At 49.3% G+C, this 24,140-nt stretch overlaps 9 protein-coding genes across 9 annotated transcripts; 5 read left to right on the top strand and 4 right to left on the bottom strand.

The window, feature by feature from the left end:
• Positions 1-932: 932 nt before the first annotated feature.
• On the top strand, positions 933-5,588 carry N7529_008754 (putative cell polarity protein (Tea1); the record flags this gene model as incomplete). Its single annotated transcript, XM_057244281.1, has 3 exons — positions 933-1,193; positions 1,262-1,655; positions 1,711-5,588. 3 exons carry the CDS (start codon positions 933-935, stop codon positions 5,586-5,588), a joined length of 4,533 nt encoding a protein of 1,510 aa, XP_057095819.1.
• A 1,908-nt stretch (positions 5,589-7,496) lies between these two features.
• Positions 7,497-9,026, top strand: N7529_008753 (casein kinase 1 family protein; the record flags this gene model as incomplete). Its single annotated transcript, XM_057244280.1, has 4 exons — positions 7,497-7,508; positions 7,662-7,734; positions 7,785-8,780; positions 8,920-9,026. 4 exons carry the CDS (start codon positions 7,497-7,499, stop codon positions 9,024-9,026), a joined length of 1,188 nt encoding a protein of 395 aa, XP_057095818.1.
• Positions 9,027-10,538: 1,512 nt separating this feature from the next.
• On the top strand, positions 10,539-11,588 carry rsmA (putative bZIP transcription factor (Fcr3); the record flags this gene model as incomplete). Its single annotated transcript, XM_057244279.1, has 3 exons — positions 10,539-10,646; positions 10,702-10,964; positions 11,057-11,588. 3 exons carry the CDS (start codon positions 10,539-10,541, stop codon positions 11,586-11,588), a joined length of 903 nt encoding a protein of 300 aa, XP_057095817.1.
• A 491-nt stretch (positions 11,589-12,079) lies between these two features.
• Positions 12,080-12,998, bottom strand: N7529_008751 (phosducin family protein; the record flags this gene model as incomplete). Its single annotated transcript, XM_057244278.1, has 4 exons — positions 12,080-12,213; positions 12,265-12,620; positions 12,690-12,872; positions 12,961-12,998. The coding sequence occupies 4 exons, from the start codon at positions 12,996-12,998 to the stop codon at positions 12,080-12,082; spliced, it is 711 nt and encodes a 236-aa protein (XP_057095816.1).
• A 416-nt stretch (positions 12,999-13,414) lies between these two features.
• On the top strand, positions 13,415-16,451 carry N7529_008750 (coatomer subunit gamma; the record flags this gene model as incomplete). Its single annotated transcript, XM_057244277.1, has 6 exons — positions 13,415-13,490; positions 13,565-13,875; positions 13,931-14,897; positions 14,949-15,296; positions 15,345-16,163; positions 16,219-16,451. 6 exons carry the CDS (start codon positions 13,415-13,417, stop codon positions 16,449-16,451), a joined length of 2,754 nt encoding a protein of 917 aa, XP_057095815.1.
• A 528-nt stretch (positions 16,452-16,979) lies between these two features.
• dps1 (putative aspartyl-tRNA synthetase Dps1) lies at positions 16,980-18,718 on the bottom strand (the record flags this gene model as incomplete). The annotated part of the gene is made up of 2 exons (XM_057244276.1): positions 16,980-17,657; positions 17,723-18,718. 2 exons carry the CDS (start codon positions 18,716-18,718, stop codon positions 16,980-16,982), a joined length of 1,674 nt encoding a protein of 557 aa, XP_057095814.1.
• A 391-nt stretch (positions 18,719-19,109) lies between these two features.
• N7529_008748 (putative HAD superfamily hydrolase) lies at positions 19,110-20,439 on the bottom strand (the record flags this gene model as incomplete). Its single annotated transcript, XM_057244275.1, has 3 exons — positions 19,110-19,887; positions 19,946-20,248; positions 20,312-20,439. 3 exons carry the CDS (start codon positions 20,437-20,439, stop codon positions 19,110-19,112), a joined length of 1,209 nt encoding a protein of 402 aa, XP_057095813.1.
• Positions 20,440-20,788: 349 nt separating this feature from the next.
• On the bottom strand, positions 20,789-22,034 carry N7529_008747 (F-box domain protein; the record flags this gene model as incomplete). The annotated part of the gene is made up of 2 exons (XM_057244274.1): positions 20,789-21,578; positions 21,616-22,034. 2 exons carry the CDS (start codon positions 22,032-22,034, stop codon positions 20,789-20,791), a joined length of 1,209 nt encoding a protein of 402 aa, XP_057095812.1.
• Positions 22,035-22,929: 895 nt separating this feature from the next.
• Positions 22,930-23,850, top strand: N7529_008746 (uncharacterized protein; the record flags this gene model as incomplete). The annotated part of the gene is made up of 5 exons (XM_057244273.1): positions 22,930-23,026; positions 23,082-23,218; positions 23,266-23,508; positions 23,550-23,667; positions 23,711-23,850. The coding sequence occupies 5 exons, from the start codon at positions 22,930-22,932 to the stop codon at positions 23,848-23,850; spliced, it is 735 nt and encodes a 244-aa protein (XP_057095811.1).
• Positions 23,851-24,140: the final 290 nt, after the last annotated feature.

Below are 24,140 nucleotides of genomic sequence, written 5' to 3'. Positions count from 1 at the left end.
CAGCACGTTGTGGGGAGTGGATCTGGAATTGCGGAATGCAGTGTCACGAAATATCATTGGACCTGCAGCTTCATAGGACGGGTTTCTCGATATAATTAGAGCCAGGTTGTGGTCTCGTAGGGTCAGTTTCAATTGTACATAGACATAGTCCGTACGTAGTAGGAATTAGAAAGTAAAGACATGAAACATATAAACACAAGAAGTATGACATTTACATCTAACCCCTTGTGGTTCGTTCTAAGCCGCATTATTGCTAAACCTTTTTTTCCCCCGCCGCTTTCTTTTTCCACCTTTTTGTACTTGGATATGCTAGATACTGCCATTGGAATGTGGCCCGTGATTCTTGGAGGCTGGAGCATTCGTACTCAAAACAATGAGAGTTGAAAAAAAAAACACAAAAAAAACAGAGATAGGAAATACCTAACTATAGTTAAGTATTGTAGGGGTCTAATTATTATAAGCAAATTTTGATTGTAGAGAACGCGCCCCTGAGTATGCATGTTCGATGAACTAAGACCAAAATGACTTAGAGCATCTTCCGCCAGGGAATTGAAACACCGACATCTTCTTCCTCTTTGACATCTCTCCCCTCCCCCTTTCTCGCCTTGACCTGGGCTTTGATTTGATTGTCCAAATAGTCCCATGCCCAGGTAAATACCAGAGGCGCTGTGAACGAGCCCCCTACCTTTTTTAATTTTATTATTATTTTTTTCTGGCGCTGAGCGGCTTGTGCATGGAACGTTTTATGGTTCCTTGTGGTTCCTGGTTCCCAACTCCACATCTGAAAAAGACAACTTCCCCTATCCACAACTCAACGTCCCAGACGCCATTCGTTTGATTCTTGTACGGGTGTCGGAACAAAACTGCCTTCCGGCGCAGCTTGACTTCGCGCCAGATCCTGTGATACGACCGATTACGACCCCATATTTACGATGGCTTTTTTCTTCAAATCGAAGAAGGCCCAGCAGGGGAATGCAGGGAACGCACTTCCCCCAGTCACAAGAAACGTTCATACCTCGGAAGGTGCTCCCTCTTCGGCATCACCTACTATGTCAAATGGTGCCAAAGGAGATCCCACAACTTCCCAAACCCCAACCCCAAGTGGTAGCTTCAGCAACTCTCTCAACACAGCAACAAGTCCCACGAGCTCGGATGCAGTACGACAACGGCAGAGAGCCGAATCAGAATCCCGGGTGGGTGTTTGTTTTGCTATTCCGCTGATACCGCTTTACATGCGAGGATAGAAATCTAACGTTTACAGGCACGACCGCAGGGCCCACCCAATGGCCTCCCGCCCCCGAGTCCGAACTCGTCCCTCTACCCATGGTCTCAACGCCGTTTGAACTTTTCTTCTCCGGAAACGAACCCATTCCCTCGCTATGGCGCAGCAATCAATTCAGTGGCCTCGAAGGAGGGAGACATCTATATGATGGGTGGTCTTATCGATGGATCCACCGTGAAGGGCGACTTGTGGATGATTGAGAGCAGCGGTGGTGGCTTGAGTTGTCTTCAGGTTGCGACGGTATCTGAAGGCCCCGGCCCAAGAGTGGGTCATGCGAGCTTGCTCGTCGGTAATGCATTTATCGTGTTCGGCGGTGACACCAAAATCAACGAAAATGATTCTCTAGACGACACATTGTATCTTCTGAATACCTGTAAGTGGAAAGCTCGTTCCAGGCTACCTAGATTCTGACTTTCGATTTCACTTAGCTTCCCGCCAATGGTCTCGCGCCATTCCTCCCGGTTCTCGACCTTCTGGTCGCTATGGTCACACTTTGAATATTTTGGGCTCTAAACTTTACGTATTTGGAGGACAGGTGGAGGGCTTCTTTTTCAACGATTTAATTGCATTCGACTTGAACCAGCTCCAAAACCCCGCGAACAAATGGGAGGTACTTATTGCGAACACTCACGAGGGTGGGCCTCCGCAAGGTCAAATTCCTCCAGCGAGAACGAACCACACAATTGTTAGCTTCAACGAAAAGTTGTTTTTGTTTGGTGGAACGAACGGAGTGCAATGGTTCAATGATGTCTGGTCCTATGACCACATCGCCAATAGTTGGACCGAGATTGATTGTGTTGGATTCATTCCTACGCCTAGGGAGGGCCATGCCTCCGCCTTGGTAAACGACGTGATGTATGTGTTCGGAGGTCGCACTGATGAAGGTGTTGACCTCGGTGATCTTTCTGCATTCCGCATCTCGACTCGACGCTGGTACTCCTTCCAAAACATGGGCCCTGCCCCTTCTCCTCGATCCGGTCACAGCATGACTGCCTTTGGGAAACAGATCATTGTCATGGCCGGTGAGCCTAGCTCAGCCCCGCGGGATCCCGCCGAACTCAGCATGTCGTACATCCTGGATACGAGCAAGATTCGGTACCCCAACGATTCGCAAACCGGTGCACGCGTCCCCGAAGCAAGCGGTAGGAAGACAAGTGTCGACAGGCAAGGACCTTCGTCTGGAAGGACGTCCCGTGAGGCGCAAAACCCAGGCCCCGAGCAACAAGTACGACGGGGACCATCACGCGAGAGCATGTCACCCGCCGCCGGTGTCGGAAGGCCGATGGAGTTCGGCTCTAATCCAAACTTAGGGCCAGGATCTAGACTTCCGCGGGCTTCAATTGCCCAAGCACCGTCCGGCCCACCACCTCCTGGGCAAGCTCCTTCCCCGGGACCCAGGAGCAACGGTCCTCAGCCAGGTCCTCAACAATCTGGCCCCCAGCCTGTCAGCAACCCTCGCAGCAAGACCCCAACTAAAAATGATCGCGGGTACACCCCAACAGTTGATGTTCGCGTGGCAAATGGCGAGCGCGGCGCAGAATCCCCAGTCGCCAAGGAAGTCGTACAAGAATCCCAAGGGCCCCCATCCGCTGGACGCCGAACCCCTACGCAACATCAGAAGCCATCGGCCAAGGCTATGGAGGCAGGTGAGGCTGCTCCTTTGATTACTACCCCTAGCCGCCAGCGTTCACTTCGCTCTCAACGGCAGCGCGGCTCCGTCGATAGCGGAGAAGAGTCTATTTTGGGCCGGCAAGCCAGCGTCGAGGGTTCCATTGAATCTCGAACTTACCGTAACTCGAAGACCCTTGGTGAAGAGCCCAGGTCTCCCCGGTTAACACCTCACCAAGAAGCCTTGATCAAGGAATTGGAAGCTACGAAGGCTCGAAACGCGTGGTATGCGTCCGAACTCGCCCTCGCAAAGAAGGGGGGCTATGTCCCCAACCCCACAAGTAGCCCTGCCTTGGACGATCGGACAAATGACGCGCTGAATGACGAAGATCGGCCGTTGCTCGAAGCATTTTTGGCCATGAGAGCAGACCTGACCAAGATGCAAGCCACCGTGGACCGACAGGCAGCTATTGCATCTAAGCGGGTTGCAGAAGTAGAGCATCAGCGTGATATGGCTCTCAATGAAGCCGCCTATTCGCGTGCTAAGCTTGCTGCCCATGGTGGCAGCCAGCGAGGCACGCCTCAGCCTGACGCTTCTCAGGACCTGGACGACGGGTCTTCGGAGCGGCCTACTGACATGGGCCGTCGCCTTGCACTTGCTCTCGCCGCTCAGTCTGAGTTGAAGAGCAAGTTGGAACTTCAGACGACTGAGCTTCTGCAAGAGCGCCAAGCAAAAGAATTGGCCGAAGAGACAAATGAGGCTACCCGCAAGCACCTGGCAGAACTCGAGATGCAAAGTAACCCTCTCGAAGCTGAGAATTTGCGTGCGGAGCTTCACACCGCGGAGGCTCTGTCCAGAGAAGAGGCATTGCTGCGCGCGGAAGCCGAGGCTTCCCTTCAGCAACTAGCCTTGGACAAGGAGGAGTTGTTGGCACAGATTGAGGATTCCTCGTCTCGTCTAAAGGAATTTGGTTCCATCTTTGGTGGCCTCAAGGAAGCCGTTTCCGCCTCAGCTGCAAAGACAGCCCTCGTCGAAAAACAGTTCTTTGAAGAGCGCGAGCGCCGGGAGGGACTAGAGAAGAAGTTGTTGAGCCTTCGTTCTGAGCATGAAGAACGTATCTCGGAAGTGGAGAACCTCACACGTCGTCTGCGAGAATTGGAGGAGCTGGCTGAGAGCCATGCTAAAGAAGCTGAAACCCACAAGCTGGCTTTCGTCTCCGGACTGGAGCGCGCATCTTCCACGGATCTGGACAACTCGATTCGGTCTCGTGCTGATCAAAGAGTCGCTGCCTTGGAGGCTCAAATCGAACGGTCTGCCACTCTGGCGAAGGCTAACCAGGCAGCCGCAAACTCGGCTGCCGATAAGCTTCGCCGGGCGGAAGAACGGATCGCCGGCCTTGAAGCATACCAAGAGCAGGCCAGCCGCGAGGGCTTGCAACTCCGCAGGCAGCTTCAAACCGCTATGAAAGAAAGTCAATCTGCGGCTACGGAGAGTCGAGACTTGAAGAGCCAACTCGAGTCTCAGCAGCGTGAGGCTGGGGCCCTCTCCATCCAGCATGCCGCTCTCAAGGATTTGCTCGGTGAGCGTGGTATAAACAGCGACACCAGACGGTCCCCGCGACTTGATTCTCCCGGATCGCGATTCGGCACTCCGGAGCAGAGCCGTTTGCGTGAGCTTGAGCAGCAACTATCGGCCAGCATCAAGGCCCATGATGACCTCAAAAACAGCTTCGAGACTCGTGAGCAGGAAGCTGATAAAACATTCCGCGAAAAACTCGAGCAACTCGAGAATGACTACCAGTCAGCTGTCCACTACGTGAAGGGCACAGAGAAGATGCTCAAGCGCATGAAGGACGAGTTAAGCCGTTACAAGACCCAGAATGCGAAGTTGCAATCTGATCTTGAAGAGGCTCACAAGAAGTCCCTTGAGAACCCCGACGGCCAGGCATCTGCATCCTCAGACGATTGGGAGACCGAACGGGCCAATCTCCAGAAATCGATCTCGGACCTCCAGGAACGGACTTCATCTTCCATCACCAGTCTAGAGGCCCAGCTTGTGCACATGAAGGAGGATCTTGACCAGGCTGCAGCTGAAAAGGAGCTTTCGCAAGCCGAGTACAAGCGCCTCAATCAAGAATTCATTGCTGCTACAGAGCAAATTAAGCAAAGTCGTGACGAATTGGAGCAACTTAAGCAAGAGAACACTCATCTTGAGTCCCGTGCTTCGGATGCAGAGAGCAAGGTCAACATGCTCCTGGAGCAGGTGCAGACCTCCGTTGGCCATTACCGCCGTCAATCCCAGCACGGCCCAGGCACCAATGGTATCTCTCGTACCCACAGTAATGCTTCTAGCAACACAGTCAGTGGAGGACACGGGAGGGCGCGAGCCGATAGCAGTGTCTCGCAGGAATCTACTTTCCCCGACAACCGTGGCTCCATGGCTTTGGACTCCCTTGCCAACGAGCTCGACGCTCTACGTTCTCACTGGGAAAGCACAAACCGCAACTACCGCTTGAGCAGCCAGCTGGATCTGGAGCGAACCCCAACCAAAAATGATAGTGAAGGGCCTGCATTAATGAGCGACAGTCTGGCAGAGTGGAGGAGGAGACTGGACGCGGAGGAACGGGTCGGTGTTCCTGTGAATACCCAACCCTTGAGAACTAGTTCTGGACACCCCGAGGGCTCCAACGTGATCTAACAATCATGTCTTCCGCTGTCTGCCGATCCACGAATACGTCTTGAGATATGTCGATTTGCACCGTCTGAGCGTTTTGCCCATGTATTCGCAACACTTTGTTCGTTCTTTTGTTTGATTGTTCTTTTCTGCTCCGTTTTTGCCTCGTCCAATGTATCCTGGATGTCTTTTTCCCTCAATGATCTTCTTTATTGTACACGGATGGATGGGTTTACATTTCCTGATTCTGTCTCGCCTGTTTTCGCCTGTTTTTGTTCTTCTCTTCCGCTCCTCCTTTTTGTCTGCCGCACTTCTTATACCCCGGTTTTCCGATGTTCATTGGACTCTGGCTGTACCACTACAATATTCCACGCAGTTTCCTTGTCCATCTATAGCCAGCAATCGTCCTAGTTGCCTCTTCGAGGCTCATAACTTTTTATGAAGACTATGTACTGTTGGCAAGGAGATATCCACACGTAATTTCCATCCGTAATTTCCTTGAGCCCCTTCCATGTGAGGTGACCCGTCACAAGCCCGATTCGATAGTTAGCAAAACTTACATCGCAACAATGCCGTGTTAGTTTATGATTGATTCTCGCATGGTACGCGCTTGCAAAAATGGTAGCGCTTGGCAAATCTAGCCTTACCTGAAATAAAATGAAACCATCTCCCCATTGGGGAAAATCGCGCATACTAGAGGATGTCAAGGACAATATTTCCAATATAGATGTTTACCGCCCTCAGGTATTCTGCCACTTTCTAGTTATACATTTTCAAAATTACAATTCCTTATATCTCTTTCTACCTCTTTTTATATTTCCTTTTACATCAATAAGTGCAAATCCGCCAATTTCCATGGCTATGAATAGGCGAAAGAGGCCACGCAGGGCGCAGTTACCAAACCTTGCGGTATCGTTGATCTACGGCTTGTCTACAAATAAGCAAGGACACAGTTTCATATGCCTATTTTGTTAGAGGGATGTGCTTACTTTCAATTTAGGCCCCATACTCGAGATCATCCATAACCCTAGATGTAACTATAGATGTTGCCTAGGGAGACTCAATGCAGGTTTACTATCCTGTACACATGTACTCCGTACCAATGATCAAATGGGGTCAGCTGCCTAAGTGAATTGCCACCACTACAAGCAATCATATCAAAAGTTATTGATCAAAAGTATTCATATGGAAAACAATCGATTTAGTGAGATTATGTAGAATTAAATTAAAAGTATTCTAACTATCCAATATTGTACCTCAAAGTACTTCAAAGTACCGAGGGTAAACAGCAGCCCAATACCAAAATTACCATACCAAGGCGCCAACAACCCGATATACCCCTGTAACTAACTGTCAGCCACCGTTCGCTAATAAAAAAAATACCCAGCTCACCGACTCCTACTTACCCGCCCCTCTCACCTCTCCTCCCCTTTCCCTTCTTCATCATCTCCCTCTAGCCCGTTATCCAAGGCTTTGCCCTTGGTTTATTTCCTCTTCCTAAAGTTCCGGATCTACTCGGGATCTTTATCTACTTTTCAAACTCTCGGGACCTTCAGTACGATCGGCAGATTCGATATCCTTCGATCCGTTATCTCCAGGTATGCCTTTATCGATTCTTGCACCTGCTTCAATCTTGATCAGCCGCGTCTTTCCCAAGTTTGTTTTGTACCTGTCTGTGTTCTCAAATGAGGCAACTACCAGCCTTCAACATTGTCTAAAGCTCACTTGTCATACCCCCTCCTCCCACCCATATCCTGTTTCTTTCATAAACGTCTCGTCCTCCCCTTCTTCCACTACGGTCTTTTTTTTGATACATTCAAGCTCTCAGCTATCGATTTCAATCGTCCGTGTTATTATTTGCAACCTAACAGACTCGGTTCCCTAGTCTCAAGTCATTGTTCACGGCTAAGCGCTGTGCCCCATCTATCCAGGATGACGACCATGGTCAGTGTCAGCCTCCCCCCAATCTCTTGGACTTTTATTTGCCTTACTCGATGTCAACACATCTTAGAGCATGGACGCTCTCTATTGGATACATCACCTCCCTTTTATCGTCGAAAATCTTTGGATTCTGCAGTATACTGACATAGTATCCAGGATTTGCGTGTCGGTAACAAGTACCGCATCGGCCGCAAGATCGGCAGTGGCAGTTTCGGTGACATTTACCTTGGTATGTATACCTCCCGATTTTGTTCCGAACTCTAACTCATAGCCACGTAGGCACCAACATCATCTCCGGTGAGGAGATCGCCATCAAGCTCGAGAACGTCAAAGCCAAGCACCCCCAGCTGGAATATGAAGCCCGTGTCTACAAGTCTCTCGCCGGTGGTGTCGGTATTCCTTTCGTTCGTTGGTTCGGTACCGAATGTGACTACAATGCCATGGTCATCGATCTCCTGGGTCCCAGTCTGGAGGATCTTTTCAACTTCTGTAACCGCAAGTTTTCGCTGAAGACCGTCCTCCTTCTCGCCGATCAGCTCATCTCCCGCATCGAATACATCCACGCCAAGTCCTTCATCCATCGTGATATCAAGCCCGATAACTTCCTGATGGGCATTGGAAAGCGTGGAAACCAGGTTAATGTCATTGATTTCGGTCTTGCAAAGAAATACCGTGACCCCAAGACCCATTTCCACATCCCTTACCGTGAGAACAAGAACCTTACTGGAACTGCCCGTTACGCCAGTATCAACACTCACTTGGGTGTTGAGCAATCTCGCCGTGATGACATGGAATCCCTGGGATATGTCATGCTTTACTTCTGCCGTGGCTCTCTCCCCTGGCAGGGCCTAAAGGCTGCTACCAAGAAGCAGAAATATGATCGCATCATGGAGAAGAAGATGACCACTCCCACCGAGGTCCTGTGCCGTGGATTCCCCAACGAATTCGCCATCTACTTGAACTACACCCGCTCGCTGCGCTTCGACGACAAGCCCGACTACTCTTACCTTCGAAAGATCTTCCGTGATCTGTTCGTCCGCGAGTCCTTCCAGTACGACTACGTTTTTGATTGGACCGTCTACAAATACCAGAAGAATGCTGCCATGATCGTGGACGCTAGCAAGAAGGACAAGGATGCCGAGGAGCAGCAACGCCGACAGGCCGCCCCAGCCGCCGGCGCCGCGGGAGCCAGCGCTGCTGCCAAGCCCGGTGCCATCACCACCCAGCGTCGTAGAGTCATTGACAACACTCCGGACACCAACCGTGCCGTGGGAGGTAGTGATAGGATGTGAGTACATGAAACCTGGTTCCGAGTAGGGAACCCCTTCTTTCTTTGACTCCTACGTTGAGTGATTTGCTTTTCGTGACGCTGGCGTGGAGGACCCTTTAGTTCCGAATCTGACTAATCGCATAGTCTTCGGCGTTAGGCTGCGTTCTGCCTCGAAAGGTGCTGCTTTAGGTTATGGACCTTCTGGTGGCCGTTCGAAGCGGGACGATGGAGCGGGGGACCAGTGGTACTAATCGTGTAATACGGCAGCGAGGCTATGATCTTTTTTCATAATTCTCCTGTCTGGTCACACTCTTGTCTACTAAGAAACCCGGGAACCTCTCTATGTCGCCTTGGAGCGGATCATATTGCACTCGACCTTTTCGGAAATTTCTTTCTTTTTTCTTGGATCTATTCATTCTGCACTCCCTGACAGCCCTCTTATCCCGTTTTCGATCTTATTTCGACTTCAACCGTTTCGAATCGCCTCTGTTCATCGCCTGCTCACATTCAATCCCTTGCTGACTGGGTGTTCAACATTTCATTGAGCTTGTGATGACTTTGTCGACAATTTTTTCTCTGTCTTTTCGGATTCTTGTACCCGTTCTGCGGGACAACCGATTATGCGGTCTCGAAACGTGCTTGATACAGTGGCTTATCTTTACGTCTTTGCCCTTTGGTTCCCTTCTACAACCTGACCTCTATGGTCATTCCAACTTGAGCGCAAGACTGAGGGAGATGCAAACAACAACGTCAACTTCGCAATTCTTCTACCTGATTGTTTGACTGCTGTTATTGGAGATCCTTGAATGCATCTTTGGATGCGCTGCCTATCCTTGTTTCCTTCCCCTTTTCGTTATTCATGAATGTTTTTCTTGCCCTTTTCTTTCTTGTTTCTGCTTTTTTTTTGGTCTGGTGATAATCAATTTGTGTACATCGACGCTTAATGGGGACGAGGGGTGACCGGACGTTTGGTCAAGTGATGGAGGTTTGTGGCGCGCTTTCTTCGGGGATAATGCTTGCAGGCCTTGTCAATTTCTGCCCAAGCTATCTTGCTAAAATTTCTGTCTGTTCTGGATGGTCTTTGGTGCAATCCCGCTCGGGGAAATCTGCTTCTCGTGGTGGTTGGCGACGGACATTGGTTAGGGTCGCTTCCGGGGTGGTATGCGTCGATTTGTGTGAATTCTTCTATTAGCTAGTTTCAACTCTGCACTTTATCTTTCTCAATCTTCCCGCAATGGGTTTTTGTAAGCCTGCTTGTAGGTCTTTCTACCGGTCGCTCCGGATGTTCTAAAATAATCTATTGGTCTTTCTTCCCAGCCTTCTTAACAGTTATTGCAGTGTCTCTCTCCAATCCTTTTTTCACAGTCTATACATGTATATAGAAGGACCCTTGATATAGGCTGTCTCTAGACCTCGATTCTTGGAAAGTAGACGAACAGTGAGATCATTGAATTCCCCATGCACGGACCAGACCAATGCTCCACTGTAAGAAGTTGGGAAGAAATTGATTGTTGAACGTTATGTATGTGCATCTGTGGTTTAATTCCATAACATACATATATGTATGTATGTATGTGCGGAGTTGTTGTTGCAATGATAGGGAGTATACTCGTGGGCGTCTGTGGTGCCCAAGTGTAAACGTCGAATTTGAAAGGGAAAAAAAAGGTAGATCCAATATAACTCCTCACTCTTCACCTCCACCTCCACTCGCTTCCATCTTCCCGACTTGTGGTTTTGTGTTGGACATTCAAATTTCGAGAAAAATGGATTACTCCTATTATAATGGCGCCAGATCGCAACCATTCTCCCTCTATGGGTTGCCCACCCCTGATCAGCAGCCCCGGGCGCAAGAAGATACATTCGTCCCTCTAGTGAGCTCTTTGTCCCTAGTATAGTATTCGAACCCCCTGGTTTTAACCAAATAAGAATAATTACGATCAAAACTTCCCCGGCTTTGACCCCTCATACCGGCTTGACCCCTCCTCATCCTTTGTCCCGCCACCGCATTCACCGCCAGAATCTTTCACCAAACAGTCTGTTTCAAGTAACGACGCCAATAATCCTACAGACCCTATCTCATTCGACGGTGATGAAAGCCAATTCGCAGATCACTCATTGGGACGCAGCAGTAGTGAGGAAAAGGACTCAGCGCCAGCGCAAAGCAAGCGCAAGGCTCAGAACCGAGCTGCGTATGTGATACATCCAACCCCACGTGTCTTGAGACAATCCAGTTCTCACAGTAGAACATACTGCTAACGTGTGCTGTTACATATATATATAGCCAACGAGCCTTCCGGGAACGAAAAGAGCGCCATGTGCGAGACCTCGAGGACAAAGTGAACAACCTCGAGAAAGCATCGGATACATTACATGCAGACAATGAGCGGCTAAAGCGCGAGCTGGCAAGATACACAACTGAGAATGAAATTTTGCGCGCGACATCTCAACACCCAAGCCGAGCACATGGAAATATGAATGAGCCCCCTGAGCCAACTGTCACCGGACCAATGCAGTACTCCCCCACGGACTTTTATTCATCGCTTGCGCCAGATGGATCGGCCACGCCTCGAAGCCCGCAGCACCGTGTCACTGTGTGCTCAGTCACCGGCGAGAAGCTATTGGACGCTGGTGCTACATGGGATTTGATTCAAGGTCATGAGCTGTTCAAACGTGGTCAGATTGACATCGGTGACGTGACTGAGCGCCTTAAGGGTATGGCGCAGTGTGATGGGCAGGGTCCTGCTTTCATGGAAGGCCAGATCCGTCGAGCTATTGAGGAGAGTGCGGCTGTGGGTCGTGATGAATTGATATAATGAACTTTGGTGGTGTTGACAAATTGAGCTTTGTATACTGCCGCTACGATTATGATTTGGAGTATTTTGGCGCTGGACTGGGATCAATAGGATTGATCGCGATTGTTTTATCTGGCTTATCTACCACCAGTCTGATATATATATGATTTGGTTGCTCTTACTTTCGAGTTTTAGCTTTTTTTTTATTATATAGATCGGACTGCCTAGTTACGTATTGTCATTGGAGATATAACTAGTGTCTAGACATCATGATATCATGAACACCTACGAAGCTTTTCTACCATGTTTTTCTGTAGCACCTCTTATCTCACTGTGCGATAGCCAAATTTAGATCGTGACCGGTAAACCTGGTATCTCATCTGGGCACATTATATTTTCAATGACTTGCTTGTCCTGTCAACAGGGGAAGGTGCTCATTCTGTTTTGGATATTTTCATAATATACACATGCCGTGATCGTGATATTCGCATTACTTTTCAATCGCAAGGGAATCAATCCCAGTCATCATCATAATCTTCAACGTTCAAATCATCATCTTGTTTGTAGTCGTCCTCGTCGTCCCGTTTCTTCAGACGAACATCACCTTCCTTCAGAGCACCAAGGTCAACGAGCAGACGCTCAATGTCTATATATTGGTCAGTATATCGTTTCTTGTACCATTACTTTTTCAGTATACCTTCGACCTTGGTCCGGGGACCCTTCAATTGCTGCAGCGTGATAAGCTGCCTCTTAATCTCGGTGTCCTTGTACACCAGGATTGTGGGCGTGTTCTTCTCCGGATATCCTTCAATACACATGTCTGCGCGAATTTCGCAGAACTTGATGTCACCGAATTTAGCTGCCAGTTGCCTCCAGAGCTCTGTCAATACGCGCGATTCAACATTCCCGCCCATTGAGGTGAGGTTGACCAGAACATAAGCACTGTTCGATGCCTCCGTGACCTCCCGGGCATAATCTACCTTTTGCAGCGGGTACACTTGATTGAAGAGGCTGGTCTTTTGAAGCGTGGAGAGTTCGGCGAGTCGCTTGTCCCTATTTGACCAGACCGTTAGAACAAATATACCCTTCGATGATTGATGGTGAATATGTGAATGAGCTCACCGATAGCTTGCAAGGAACTCTTCATCTTCTTCATCCTCCAGTGCGTCCAGCTCGTCGAGGTCCTTGTCCTCGAGCCGGTTCTCGTGCGCCCTGTGCTGAGCAGCGATCAGAGCCTCTTGAATAAGAGGTTCTGGATCTTTGGGTTTCTCTGGAATGATACCATGTTGACGGAGGATATCGTTCCTGAATTATATAAGACCATTTGTTAGCACACTGCATTTAGTTTATACCTTGCAGGTAGCGGGGGTATATGCATTGATGGTGGGCTTACCACTCAGTATCCTCCTTAGGGTCGACTTCAACCTGCATGATGGGTTTACAGAATCGAAACTGTACAGATTAAAAATAGTTTTCCAGCAAAATATGGAGAAAGTGAGGGGGAGTTGGAGGAAGACTGCGCTGCCTTCGATCATGATGCCACCTGTTTGCAGTGTTTGATTCGGGCCAAACACACGGAAGGCCACCTTCAACTTGTCCCCAATTGACAGTTCTGAGCTGGAGGGTTGAGATTCATCACCTTTTTTCTCTCTATTGCTCGCCTTTTTTTCTCTCTACCTCACTCTCGTTACGTCTTCAATCCCTGGGTGGCTATGCAAATGCTGTAGTTGCCTACACCGCCTTACCCTGATTCCGTGTACTCGACCCGTGTCCCAATTGCATCCACTCTACCTTTCTAAAGAGACAGCAACAAGTACTTGCGGGCGCGATCCCAGCTACTGGGCAAGATGAGCTACGTGAAGAAAGATGAAGACGCGGACCAGGTCATGATCAAGCTTGATCGGACCGCCGTATTCCAAGATGGTATGCAATCAACAATACCCCCTGGCGCCTCCATGCGCTTCACGAACTTGATACTGACTTCCCAATTCCTCTAGCTCGCCTGTTCAATTCCTCTCCTATCTCACCACGAACATGTCGGACGTTACTCACCAAGATCGCTGTCCTCGTGTTCACCGGGGAACAGTTCCCCACGGACGAAGCCACCACCCTCTTCTTCGGAATCTCTAAACTCTTCCAGAACAAGGACCCGTCATTGCGGCAAATGGTGTATTTGATCTTGAAGGAGCTGGCAGGTACCGCCGAAGATGTGATCATGTCGACAAGTATCATAATGAAGGACACTGCGGTGGGAAGCGATGTTTTGTACCGGGCCAATGCCATCAGAGCACTCTGCCGCATTATCGATGTATGTCGCCGACTGGAGGCTCATTGGTAATTGCAATTGCTGACAATCACAACAGGGTTCGACAGTACAAGGTATCGAGCGACTTATCAAGACCGCCATTGTCGACAAGACCCCTTCTGTGTCCTCCGCCGCCTTGGTCTCCTCCTACCACCTCCTTCCTATTGCGCGCGACGTTGTCCGGAGATGGCAGAGCGAAACACAGGAAGCTGCCTCATCATCGAAGTCATCAAGCGGTTTCCTCGGTTTCTCCTCGGGCTCCCAAAGCCACGCCATCTCCAATTCTAACTTCATGACCCAGTACCATGCGATTGGTCTTTTGTATCAGATGCGCTCTCACGATCGGATGTCCTTGGTCAAGATGGTGCAGCAATACGGCGCTGCGGGTGTAGTTAAAAGCCCGGCTGCTTTGGTTTTGTTGGTGCGTCTAGCGGCCAAGTTGGCCGAAGAGGACCAAGGCCTCCGGAAACCCATGATGCAGATGCTGGATGGCTGGCTCCGTCACAAGCATGAGATGGTTAACTTCGAGGCCGCTAAGGCTATTTGCGATATGCGCGATGTCACCGATGCCGAGGCAACCCAGGCAGTCCACGTTCTCCAGCTCTTCCTGTCCTCCCCCCGGTCCATCACGAAGTTCGCGGCTATCCGTATCCTCCACAGCTTCGCCTCGTTCAAGCCACATGTTGTGAACGTGTGCAATCCCGATATGGAGTCCCTTATCTCCAACTCGAACCGCTCCATCGCCACCTTTGCCATCACTACACTCCTCAAGACCGGCAATGAGGCCAGCGTTGACCGTTTGATGAAGCAAATCTCAGGATTTATGGCCGATATCACCGATGAGTTCAAGGTCACTATTGTTGAGGCCATCCGCACTTTGTGCTTGAAGTTCCCCAGTAAGCAGGCCGGTATGCTCGTTTTCTTGAGCGGCATCCTACGGGACGAGGGCGGTTACGAATTCAAGCGCACTGTTGTTGAGAGCATGTTCGATTTGATCAAGTTTGTTCCTGAAAGCAAGGAAGATGGTAAGTTTCGCGTCCAGTTCTGTACAATCCAAATGCTCACAACCACCTCAGCTCTTGCCCACCTGTGTGAGTTCATTGAGGACTGTGAATTCACCAAGCTTTCAGTCAGAATCCTTCACCTGCTTGGTTCGGAAGGCCCCAAGACTACCCATCCCACCAAGTATATTCGTTACATCTACAACCGTGTCGTACTGGAGAACGCCATCGTACGCGCTGCTGCTGTAACTGCATTGGCCAAGTTTGGTGTTGGCCAGAAGGACCCTGAAGTCAAATCTAGCGTCCATGTTCTCCTCACCCGTTGTCTTGATGATACCGATGACGAGGTGCGAGACCGTGCTGCGCTCAATCTGCGGTTAATGGGCGAGGAAGACGAGGCAGCGAGCGCTTTCATCAAGAATGGTGAGTCTTTTCTCCATGGCAGTAAAAGACTTTTGCTAATCCATTTAGACTCGATGTACTCTCTCTCCACATTTGAACACCAACTCGTCATGTACGTGACGTCTGGTGACAAGCAAACCTTCGCCACTGCCTTCGACGTTGCCTCCATCCCTGTCGTTTCCCACGAGCAGGCTCTGGCCGAAGAGAGAACCAAGAAGCTCACCTCAGCTACCCCCACCCTCAAGGCCCCCTCAGCTGGTCCCGCGAAGGGCAAGGCCGCCGGCGGCATGGCGGAGGCTGCGACAGCTTCTGCCACCCAGAAGTATGCCGAGCAACTTTTGCAGTACCCCGACCTCAAGGCGTACGGTGCTTTGCTCAAGTCTTCTGCTCCTGTCGAACTTTCCGAGAGCGAAACCGAGTATGTTGTTACGGCCGTCAAGCACATTTTCAAGGAGCACATTGTCGTGCAATATGACATCAAGAACACACTCCCTGATACCGTTCTCGAGAACGTCACCGTGGTAGCCACGCCAGAGGAGGATGACGTATTGGAAGAGGACTTCATCATTCCCGCCCCTAAGCTCCCCACAGACGAGCCTGGCGTCGTCTACGTGGCTTTCAAGAAGCTCGCCGGCGAGAACAGCGTCCCTGTTACCTCCTTCACAAATAGCCTAAAGTTCACTAGCAAAGAGATCGACCCCACAACGGGCGAGCCGGAGGACAGCGGTTACGACGATGAGTACCAGGTGGAGGATCTCCAGCTCACTGGCAGCGACTATGTCATTCCCACTTTTGCTGGAAGCTTCGACCACATCTGGGAACAGACCGGTGCTAATGGCGAGGAAGAAAGCGAGACTTTGCAGCTCAGCAACATGAAGGGCATCAATGGTATGCATGAATTTCACCTACCTATTTCAATCAGAAATACTTACAATCTCTACAGATGCCACAGAACAATTGATCGCTGCCCTGTCTCTGCAACCCCTAGAGGGCACGGATGTTCCTCTCAACAGCAGCACACATACGCTCAAGCTGTTCGGAAAGACCGTTTCCGGCGGCCGCGTCGCCTCCCTGATCAAGATGGCCTACTCCAGCAAGGCCGGTGTTACCACCAAGATCACCGTCCGAGCGGAAGAGGAGGGCGTTGCTGCGGCTGTGATCGCTTCTGTGTCTTAATCTCTTTGGTTTCTTTTTGTTGTTACGTGCTTAATCCTGGTTGGGGGGACAAGAGCGTGTGTTTTTTTTCCATGTGGTCTTGGTTCGTTAGATTGCGTCGTCCACCCCTCAAAACTTGTCAATGCAACATTTTTCCCCAGATATCATACAATATTCATGTTTACCTCGAATTTCTTCAGTCTCTTTTAATGCAGTAGTAGAAAATCTCTTTATGACCCTCGAAGTACCGAAGACTTTTCCTTGTTGTCCAATAATCTCTACTCACAATGTGTGAATATAATGCCTTTTCTAACGCCTAAAAGCTTAAGGCTAGATTCGCTCTAGACCGAGCCTATAATGTCGATCGAAGTTTTTAACGGGTTAGTTTCGATAGTAACTACTAATAAGACTTGCTAGGAGTCTCTGAGATTAATTTATCCACTAACGCGCTGCCTGCAGGCTTGTTTATAGTACGAGATTTTGAAAGAAAAGTAAAGTATTTTGGCTATATTTTTTTGTCACGATATGCAATTTCCTGGTTGGTATAAATCAAGGACGCAGACGTTGAGGGTCACGGGGGAACAGCGAGGCCAGGCGGACGTTAGGCAGGCCAAGGAAAAACATGACAATGCGGTTCAGACCAAGACCACCACCGGCGTGGGGCGGGCAGCCCTGGCGGAAAGCGTTAAGGTAGTCCTCAAAGCCCTCCTGGTTAGGTTCAAGTCCCTTAGCACGCATAGACTCCTCCAGCTCCTTGATATCGTTGATACGTTGAGCACCAGACATGATCTCCTCACCACGCATGAAGAAGTCATAAGAGTTGGAGAAGCGCGGGTCCTTGGGGTCGGCCTTGGTGTAGAAGGGACGCACGGCCATGGGGAACTTGTCCAACACGTAGAAATCGGTGTCGTATTTCTCGCGGATGATTTGGCCAAGCTGCTTCTCCATGGCAGTGGAGAAATCGTTCTCGAAGCTTTCCAACTCTGACACATCGACGCCGGCTTCCTTGAGCAAATTAACGCCGTCCATGTAGTTCAAACGCAGGGCCTTGCCGTCCTTGGGCAGCTTGAAGTCACCAGCCTTAGGGTAGGACTTCTGGACAATAGCGATCTGGGGAGCGTAGCGCTCCTTGAGCTGGGTGAGGATGAAGACCAACAGGTCCTCGGCGAACTCAAGAACCTCGTGGTAGTGGCCACGGAAAGTCTTCTCGAAATCGAGACCGGAGAACTGTAGATCATGTCAACATTTTCCAAGCTATGCGATAGTAAATATATATCATTCTTGAGTCTTACCTCTGTCAAGTGACGGTGAGTGTTGCTGTCTTCTGCACGGAATACGGGTGCGATCTCGAAAACATTGTCCATATCACCGGCAATACACATCTGCTTGTAAAGCTGGGGGCTCTGGGCCAAGTAAGCGTTGCGCTTGAAGTACTTGACCTCGAAGACACCACTACCACCCTCAGTGGCCGCACCGACCAGCTTGGGTGTGGAGATCCAGCGAGATCCACTCTTGATCATGTACTCAGCAAACAGCTGGGAAACTCCGCTAGAGATCCAGGTGATGGCCTGACTTGTCTCGGTCTGCAGATCGAGGACCCGGTTGTCGAGGCGGGTCTTGAGGGTAACGATAGGGGCACCGTCGGCATCAACCTGGGCACCCTCATCAGTGTTCTCGGGAGGTGGGCGTTCGGCATCTTTGACCTGCATTGGGAGCATCTGCGCGGCCTCGGAGATCATGTAGACCTTGCGGATGTGGATTTCGAGGTGGCTGATGGACGCGGACGAAATCGGGATCTCAGGCTTCTTCACAATACCGGTGACCTGGACGATGGAGTTGACGTTCAATCCACCAGTGTATTTGATCATCTGTCGGGAGATAGGCTCCGCGGCCGCGATAACAGCCTGCACCTTTTGTCCCTGTTGGCGCAACATCAGGAATGCCAGCTTAGCACTCTGGACACGCGCATTGTCCACACGTGCAACAACTGTCACTTCCTTCTCATAGTGCTCCTCTGAGAGATCGGCGAATCGTGTGGCAGGAGCGATATCTTCAGTCTCTGGGAGAGGGCCATATAAATCTTTGGCCGTGTCGTTGGCCTCCTGGGCAGCAGCTTGCGCCTTTTCCTGCGCTGCGCGCGCCGCAGCCTTCTCTGCCTTGGCCTTGTCTTTGGCAGCCTTCTTCAGGGCGTTCTTGCTTGCGTTCTTGGTCTCGCCTTCCGCGGCGGGTGCGGAAGCATCCTGAGTTTCCTCGGGCTTGGGACGGTGGGGCAATTCGGAGTCGGCCATGGTGCTGTAAGGCTAATTAGAGGGCAAGGATGCGGAAGTAAAGATATTATGTCCTACCTCAACGATATTCTTTCACGAGAAAGTTACAAAGCTTAACAAAGCAGGCTGATCGACTTTAGTCAAGCTGCAGATTGACTCACCCCGCCGGCCGTTGCCAAGCCCTAACCCTAAGAGGGGATGTCACATGACGTATAAGTACCTTCTATACGTATATTGCATACAAAGGATACTTCAGTATACCGAATTTCTGGATAATCGAGATCGAATTATAATATGATTTTATACTTGGGGCTAAATTGTATTGACAAACAAGTTATAACTTGGACCATGTCTATGATGCTGTACATCTGTCTAGATTGACCTCCGGGGGTTTTAGAGAGGCTTTTGATAATCAAGCAGCAGGCCATTTTGAGTTCTTCAAGGCCCACTGAACACCCTTGTGAACATTGTCCGCAATGGTTTGGGGGGTCCATGCGGGTTCACCACCACTGTACACCCCGGTCCGAACAAGAATGGAGTGCCAGCTACTGCCAAACCCACTACGGTAGGAGTTCGCGCCCCGGATATCTGATTCTGGGTTATCTCCAACCATGTAAACTCTTTCCAAGGGCGGGAAATCTGCAGAGTCGCCAAATGTTTTCAACCGGTTCCGAAGCAGTTGACGTTCCGCAAATTCGTAGGTTGGTTGATAAGGCTTTCCGATCACAGTCTTCTTCAACTCAATGCCTTTGCTGGAGCCTCCGGTAGTCGCAGCCCAGACTCCTTCAAGTGCCTCTCGGAATCCACCTTGCCCAAGACGGGGCAAAGGGTAAGCGGCGGCCCACCACAGATCTGGATTCGAGAAATAGAGATGGGGCTGGCCATCCTGCTGGTAACCGTGGTTGGGGAGGTCAATTCGGCCGTTCTTTTCAGACAAAGTGCCTATACGACCCTGCGACGAAAGAAGGAGGTCCATGATGACCTGAGTATCCAAGGCCCAATCCCGAGGATCATTATACACGAAGATGGCGTCTATCTTCAAAGTCTTCAATGGATCATTCAAATCGATTGGTTGCGGAAGTGGTCGAGCAAAGGTTTTGTAATAATTGTCAAAATTCTTGGAGAACGGCCAGATTGCAGGATTGGCCATGAGAATATCACCTGGCGTGACGACGTTCTTGAATCCGTATCTTGGAGTTTTGCTTAATAAAGTCCCTTTGGTAATAGAGAGAAGGTCATGAAACATACTGTTCTGCCACGCGCCGACAGTTGTCCCCATCACCTCCAGCCACCAGCACACACTTGTGCTCCAAGGCGCTCGCTTCGTCTGGTCCTTTGACCAGCTCCGCAAAAGGCGAATGGCTCTGTACAATATCTGTAGCATCTAAATGGACTTGTAATTTCTCGCTGATCTCTGCGACGCGCTCAGTTTCATGTTTACCGCCGCCGTTGGTAAGCAAAATGAAGGGGATGCCTTGATCCTTCAGCAGTGCCAGTGAGTCGGCGGCACCCGGGATGGGTTTGGAGGCTCGTAAAAGAACGCCATCAATACTAGAGAAACAGATTAGATCGAATCATAAGATGGGGTGTTGAATCGGCTTCTTGTTGACTCACTCAAATGCGAACGCGAAGTTTGGGATCGGTCGAGAACTGGCTGTTTGAATTGCCCTACGGCCAATGTGCGTGCACGCAGTCCGGCGCTGCAAAAGGCCGAGCGACCGCCATGCAGTTTGTAGTCTCATTGTGGTAGAAGGGAAAAGAGAGAGTTGTAGCTCTAGAGAGGTGTACGTACGTCATTGCTTCCGCACGGAGTGCCAAGATTGTTTACCACAGCGTGCCAAGACATTCTACATCCGATGCGCACTATAGGTGTTCCGTACGCCTTGTTTTAGTAAAGCCTACTTTTTACCAAATTGATGTGGGTGGAGAAACAATGTTCGAGTTGGATCTGTAGATAAATTACCTGCCGCTCCTAATAATAGAATATTTCCCTCAGATTTCACTCATTGTCAGTGATGTCTTGATGTGTTGTATGACACAGCAAGACGCGAAAAGCTATGGGTTATTATAGCAAAACAAAGAGACAAAAATTTAATAAACTTGCTCTGGGTCAAGGACATAAAGCCCCAGGTCAAAAACAGCATCCAATTCGTCCTCTGGACAATTATCGATGTTGTTCCACACCAACCCGTCAATGTTGGCACGCGAGGCTTGAGGTAGGAATCCAAGACAGTCAGGGCTAATGCCGATTCCACAAACTTGAGAAAGTTCCCCTCTTAAAGCCTTACAGAGGTGTTCGATATCAACCACCGCAAATGTTTCATCAATCGGGGAGGTAAGGATAAGTTCCCGCATTGACCGAGGTATATCGATCACATCAAACACAGGATTTATATCGACTCCAAAAAGACTATCAATGGGTATTCGAAGACGTCGCAATGAAGAAAAACGTTTAACGCCAGCAAAAGGTTCGTTCACAAGTAATTCACGGTGATAGGGCGAAATAGTCAATTCTTTAAGTGTGGCACAGAGTTGCTCGTTCATCGAGGCCACATCTAGGACTGTTGTTAAATATTCGCAGTCAATCAGAGTCAGGCCTTGCAGTGTTGTTGGCCACCTAAAACTCCGTGCTGTATGCGAATCGAAGCACCCGCCGACTTTGAGCCATTTTAAATTTGGGGGCCAATCTTCACTCGAACCGTCATCGGTAATGAGCATTGAGGGTGGTAGATCTAGCGACTCTAGTTTGTCAAGATGGCCGACGGCTTTTTTGAGATCATAAAGCGTAATTGGGTCAGCTACTAGGCCGAGGGAGAGATGGGTCATCTCTTTGCATTTTGATAAGGGTGCAAGACTGTTGATTCTGGTGTGAGAAGTCAGCCTACGTTTGGATACAATGGTATTAAAGTTGTCCATACGAGAAAGAAACCCTGGGTGCAGCGAATTTTCTGAGACTCTTCTTTACTCGGCCCAGCAACCGTGCCGTTAGGCTATTGGAACTGTGATGAACCAGGCCTGAGAGGTTCAAAACTTGAACCAATGATCCTAAATCCACTTTCCTTCCCCTGGAACGAATCGGTGGGCATACCGTGTTTGTAAATAGAGCGAAACTGTTTCCTTTGGCAAGCTGAGGACGGTGGTATAAGAACCCGATGCCAGCAGAGTACCACTGGCGAGATACCAAACAGAACTTGTGAAGTGTAGATTGAAAATCAGGAGAAAGATCTTCTGTCCACTGATCGAAAATCAAATTGGCAATTTGAACCAGGATTTCAGTAGGAATGTGGACATATCGTGGGGAAGTCCTAGCCTGGGAACGACCCATATATTTTGGCATCTTTGTAACAGTGGAAATGAAATAATAGAGCGGGGGATGCTTTAAGAAGTTGAGGATGAAAGTGGAAAAGAAATGACTGCACAAGAAGCGAAGTAGGTGAGTTCAAGCCAATTTTACTTGGTAAGACACATGTAGCAGGATAACTGATTGGACATTGAAGGCCATTGCAAAAAGATTTGGAAGGCGTAAATGAAGAAAAAAATACATCGAGGGTTTAGATTCGCTCATCTCTTATCGTAGACTATTCTGCTCGCGATAAATGATTCACCGCCTTTCAAATGCCCTACTTGATATATAGCTTGAAGTGCATTGCCACAAAGTCCACCATAGGTATTAACTATCCCTGGTGAACTAGAGGACCTCCTACGAAAGTGCCTAGTGGTTAGGGGTCGGATTGAATCATTTCTAGGATTGCTGTCGGAACATATGCCTTTTCCACCGCTCCATATGGCGTACTGTAACCGTTTCTCACAATCAAAAACAATGCACGGAGTATTTTGTACACATTAAAGAAAACCATTATCCCTTTAGCTATCTCTTTTCGCGCTCTTTTGATACCTCGTTTTACTCATTCAAGTATTTCAATTTTCTGCCAGACTTAGGTCAAGTATTCTTAAGCCGCGCGGGAAGTGGGGAATGGCGGTTTCCATGCACGACCCATGTATGAAGTGTTAGGCACAGGCTGGCAGGGATAAGGAAAGAAAACAAGTATTAAGTAAGAAAGCCCTAGTTAGAGCTGGTCTGATCTGACAAGATTGGCCAAGCTTCCACTCCCAACCAGGATCTAAACCCGTCCGAAAAGTGACCCCCTAACATCTAGTGCCACTACCAACTATTGATTATGATCAAATCATCCTCTTAATAAGGCTCTATCCTTATATGGTTCTTCTCAATAATGGCCATGGAAAATATCATGAAACCCACGGAGTGGGGTAAGTCGACCGAAGTTGAAGCAAAACGAATTGAATCTGTCGATGGTAATTTCAAAGCGAGTAAGTTCACCAGTGGCGTTTCTACAGAGTCACAACTTTTGCTGAATGAGATCAGAGTCACCTCCAGGCATTTTGAAACTGAAGATCAGCCCCCATTCAACTAGCTACTGGACAAAGACCGCTAGGATCTCAGCAGAGAAGGCAGATGGCCAATCGCGTAGGAGATTCTTTCTAAAGGCAAGCAAATATCACGTTCGTAACTTTCATTTGATACTAACCGCGTTGCTAGGTATCTCAAGCTAAAATGGCTGGGCATGATATTCGGGGAGCACGCTTCCATGGTAGCATTGTACAATGCTTTGCCCGAGTTCGTCCCTGCTCCAGTAGGTTACGGTGCATATGCGTCAAATCCAGATATTCACTTCTTCCTCTCTGAATTCTTAAACATGATGGGCGAGATTCCTGAGATCCGAATTTTCATCGAAACCCCGGCAAAGCTGCACACCAAGGGGATTTCGTCAGAAGGTGAATACGGGTTCGATGTACATACCTATAAGGGCCCAATACCCCACCCAATATACAGCTCGGCATGCATGACAAATGGGAAGAATCTTTCTACCATTCTCTCAAGTGGTTTATGACCGCCCGCTGTAAACTGGAGGCCGCAAGATTCAACCTCGTCTCATTCACAGTGACCTTTGGTCAGATAATACGTCGACGAAAATGATAACAATCTACCTGTAGTCTACGACGCTGCTGGCCTGCATGCTTACAACGAAAGTAAGTATTACAGCACAGAAAGTACAAGTTACGATGCGAACGAACTAACGGCTTATTTCTTCGGTGGAGATGTCGGTCTGGAGACCGGTTCGCCATTTGATTAAGTTCAATTATCTGTTAAGCGGCTTCGGTTTGTCTCTAGGTCTCGGGCTTTTTAGCGATATCTTGCCGAGAAAATCAAAGTCAATGGGATCTCAAAGCTTCGGCCTTGTTCCTGGGTGTTCTCCGGTATCGAAGGATGTAGGATCTGTTCCTTGGGATCTGATTGAATTTGTGAACGATATCTGACAGCATGATTGGGCGAAGGACACGATGAGGACCCTCACTGAAAATTGTCCGGATAGGATGAAGGCTAGGCAAAGGAGAGAGGAGAAGAGCCTGTCTAGCGGGTAAT

This window comes from Penicillium soppii (assembly GCF_028829465.1).
Source record: "Penicillium soppii strain IBT 18220 chromosome Unknown utg000006l, whole genome shotgun sequence".
NCBI classification, from domain to species: Eukaryota; Fungi; Ascomycota; class Eurotiomycetes; order Eurotiales; family Aspergillaceae; genus Penicillium; species Penicillium soppii.
Note: the sequence above shows the minus strand (reverse complement) of the source record. Positions and strands in the feature narration are given on the sequence as shown.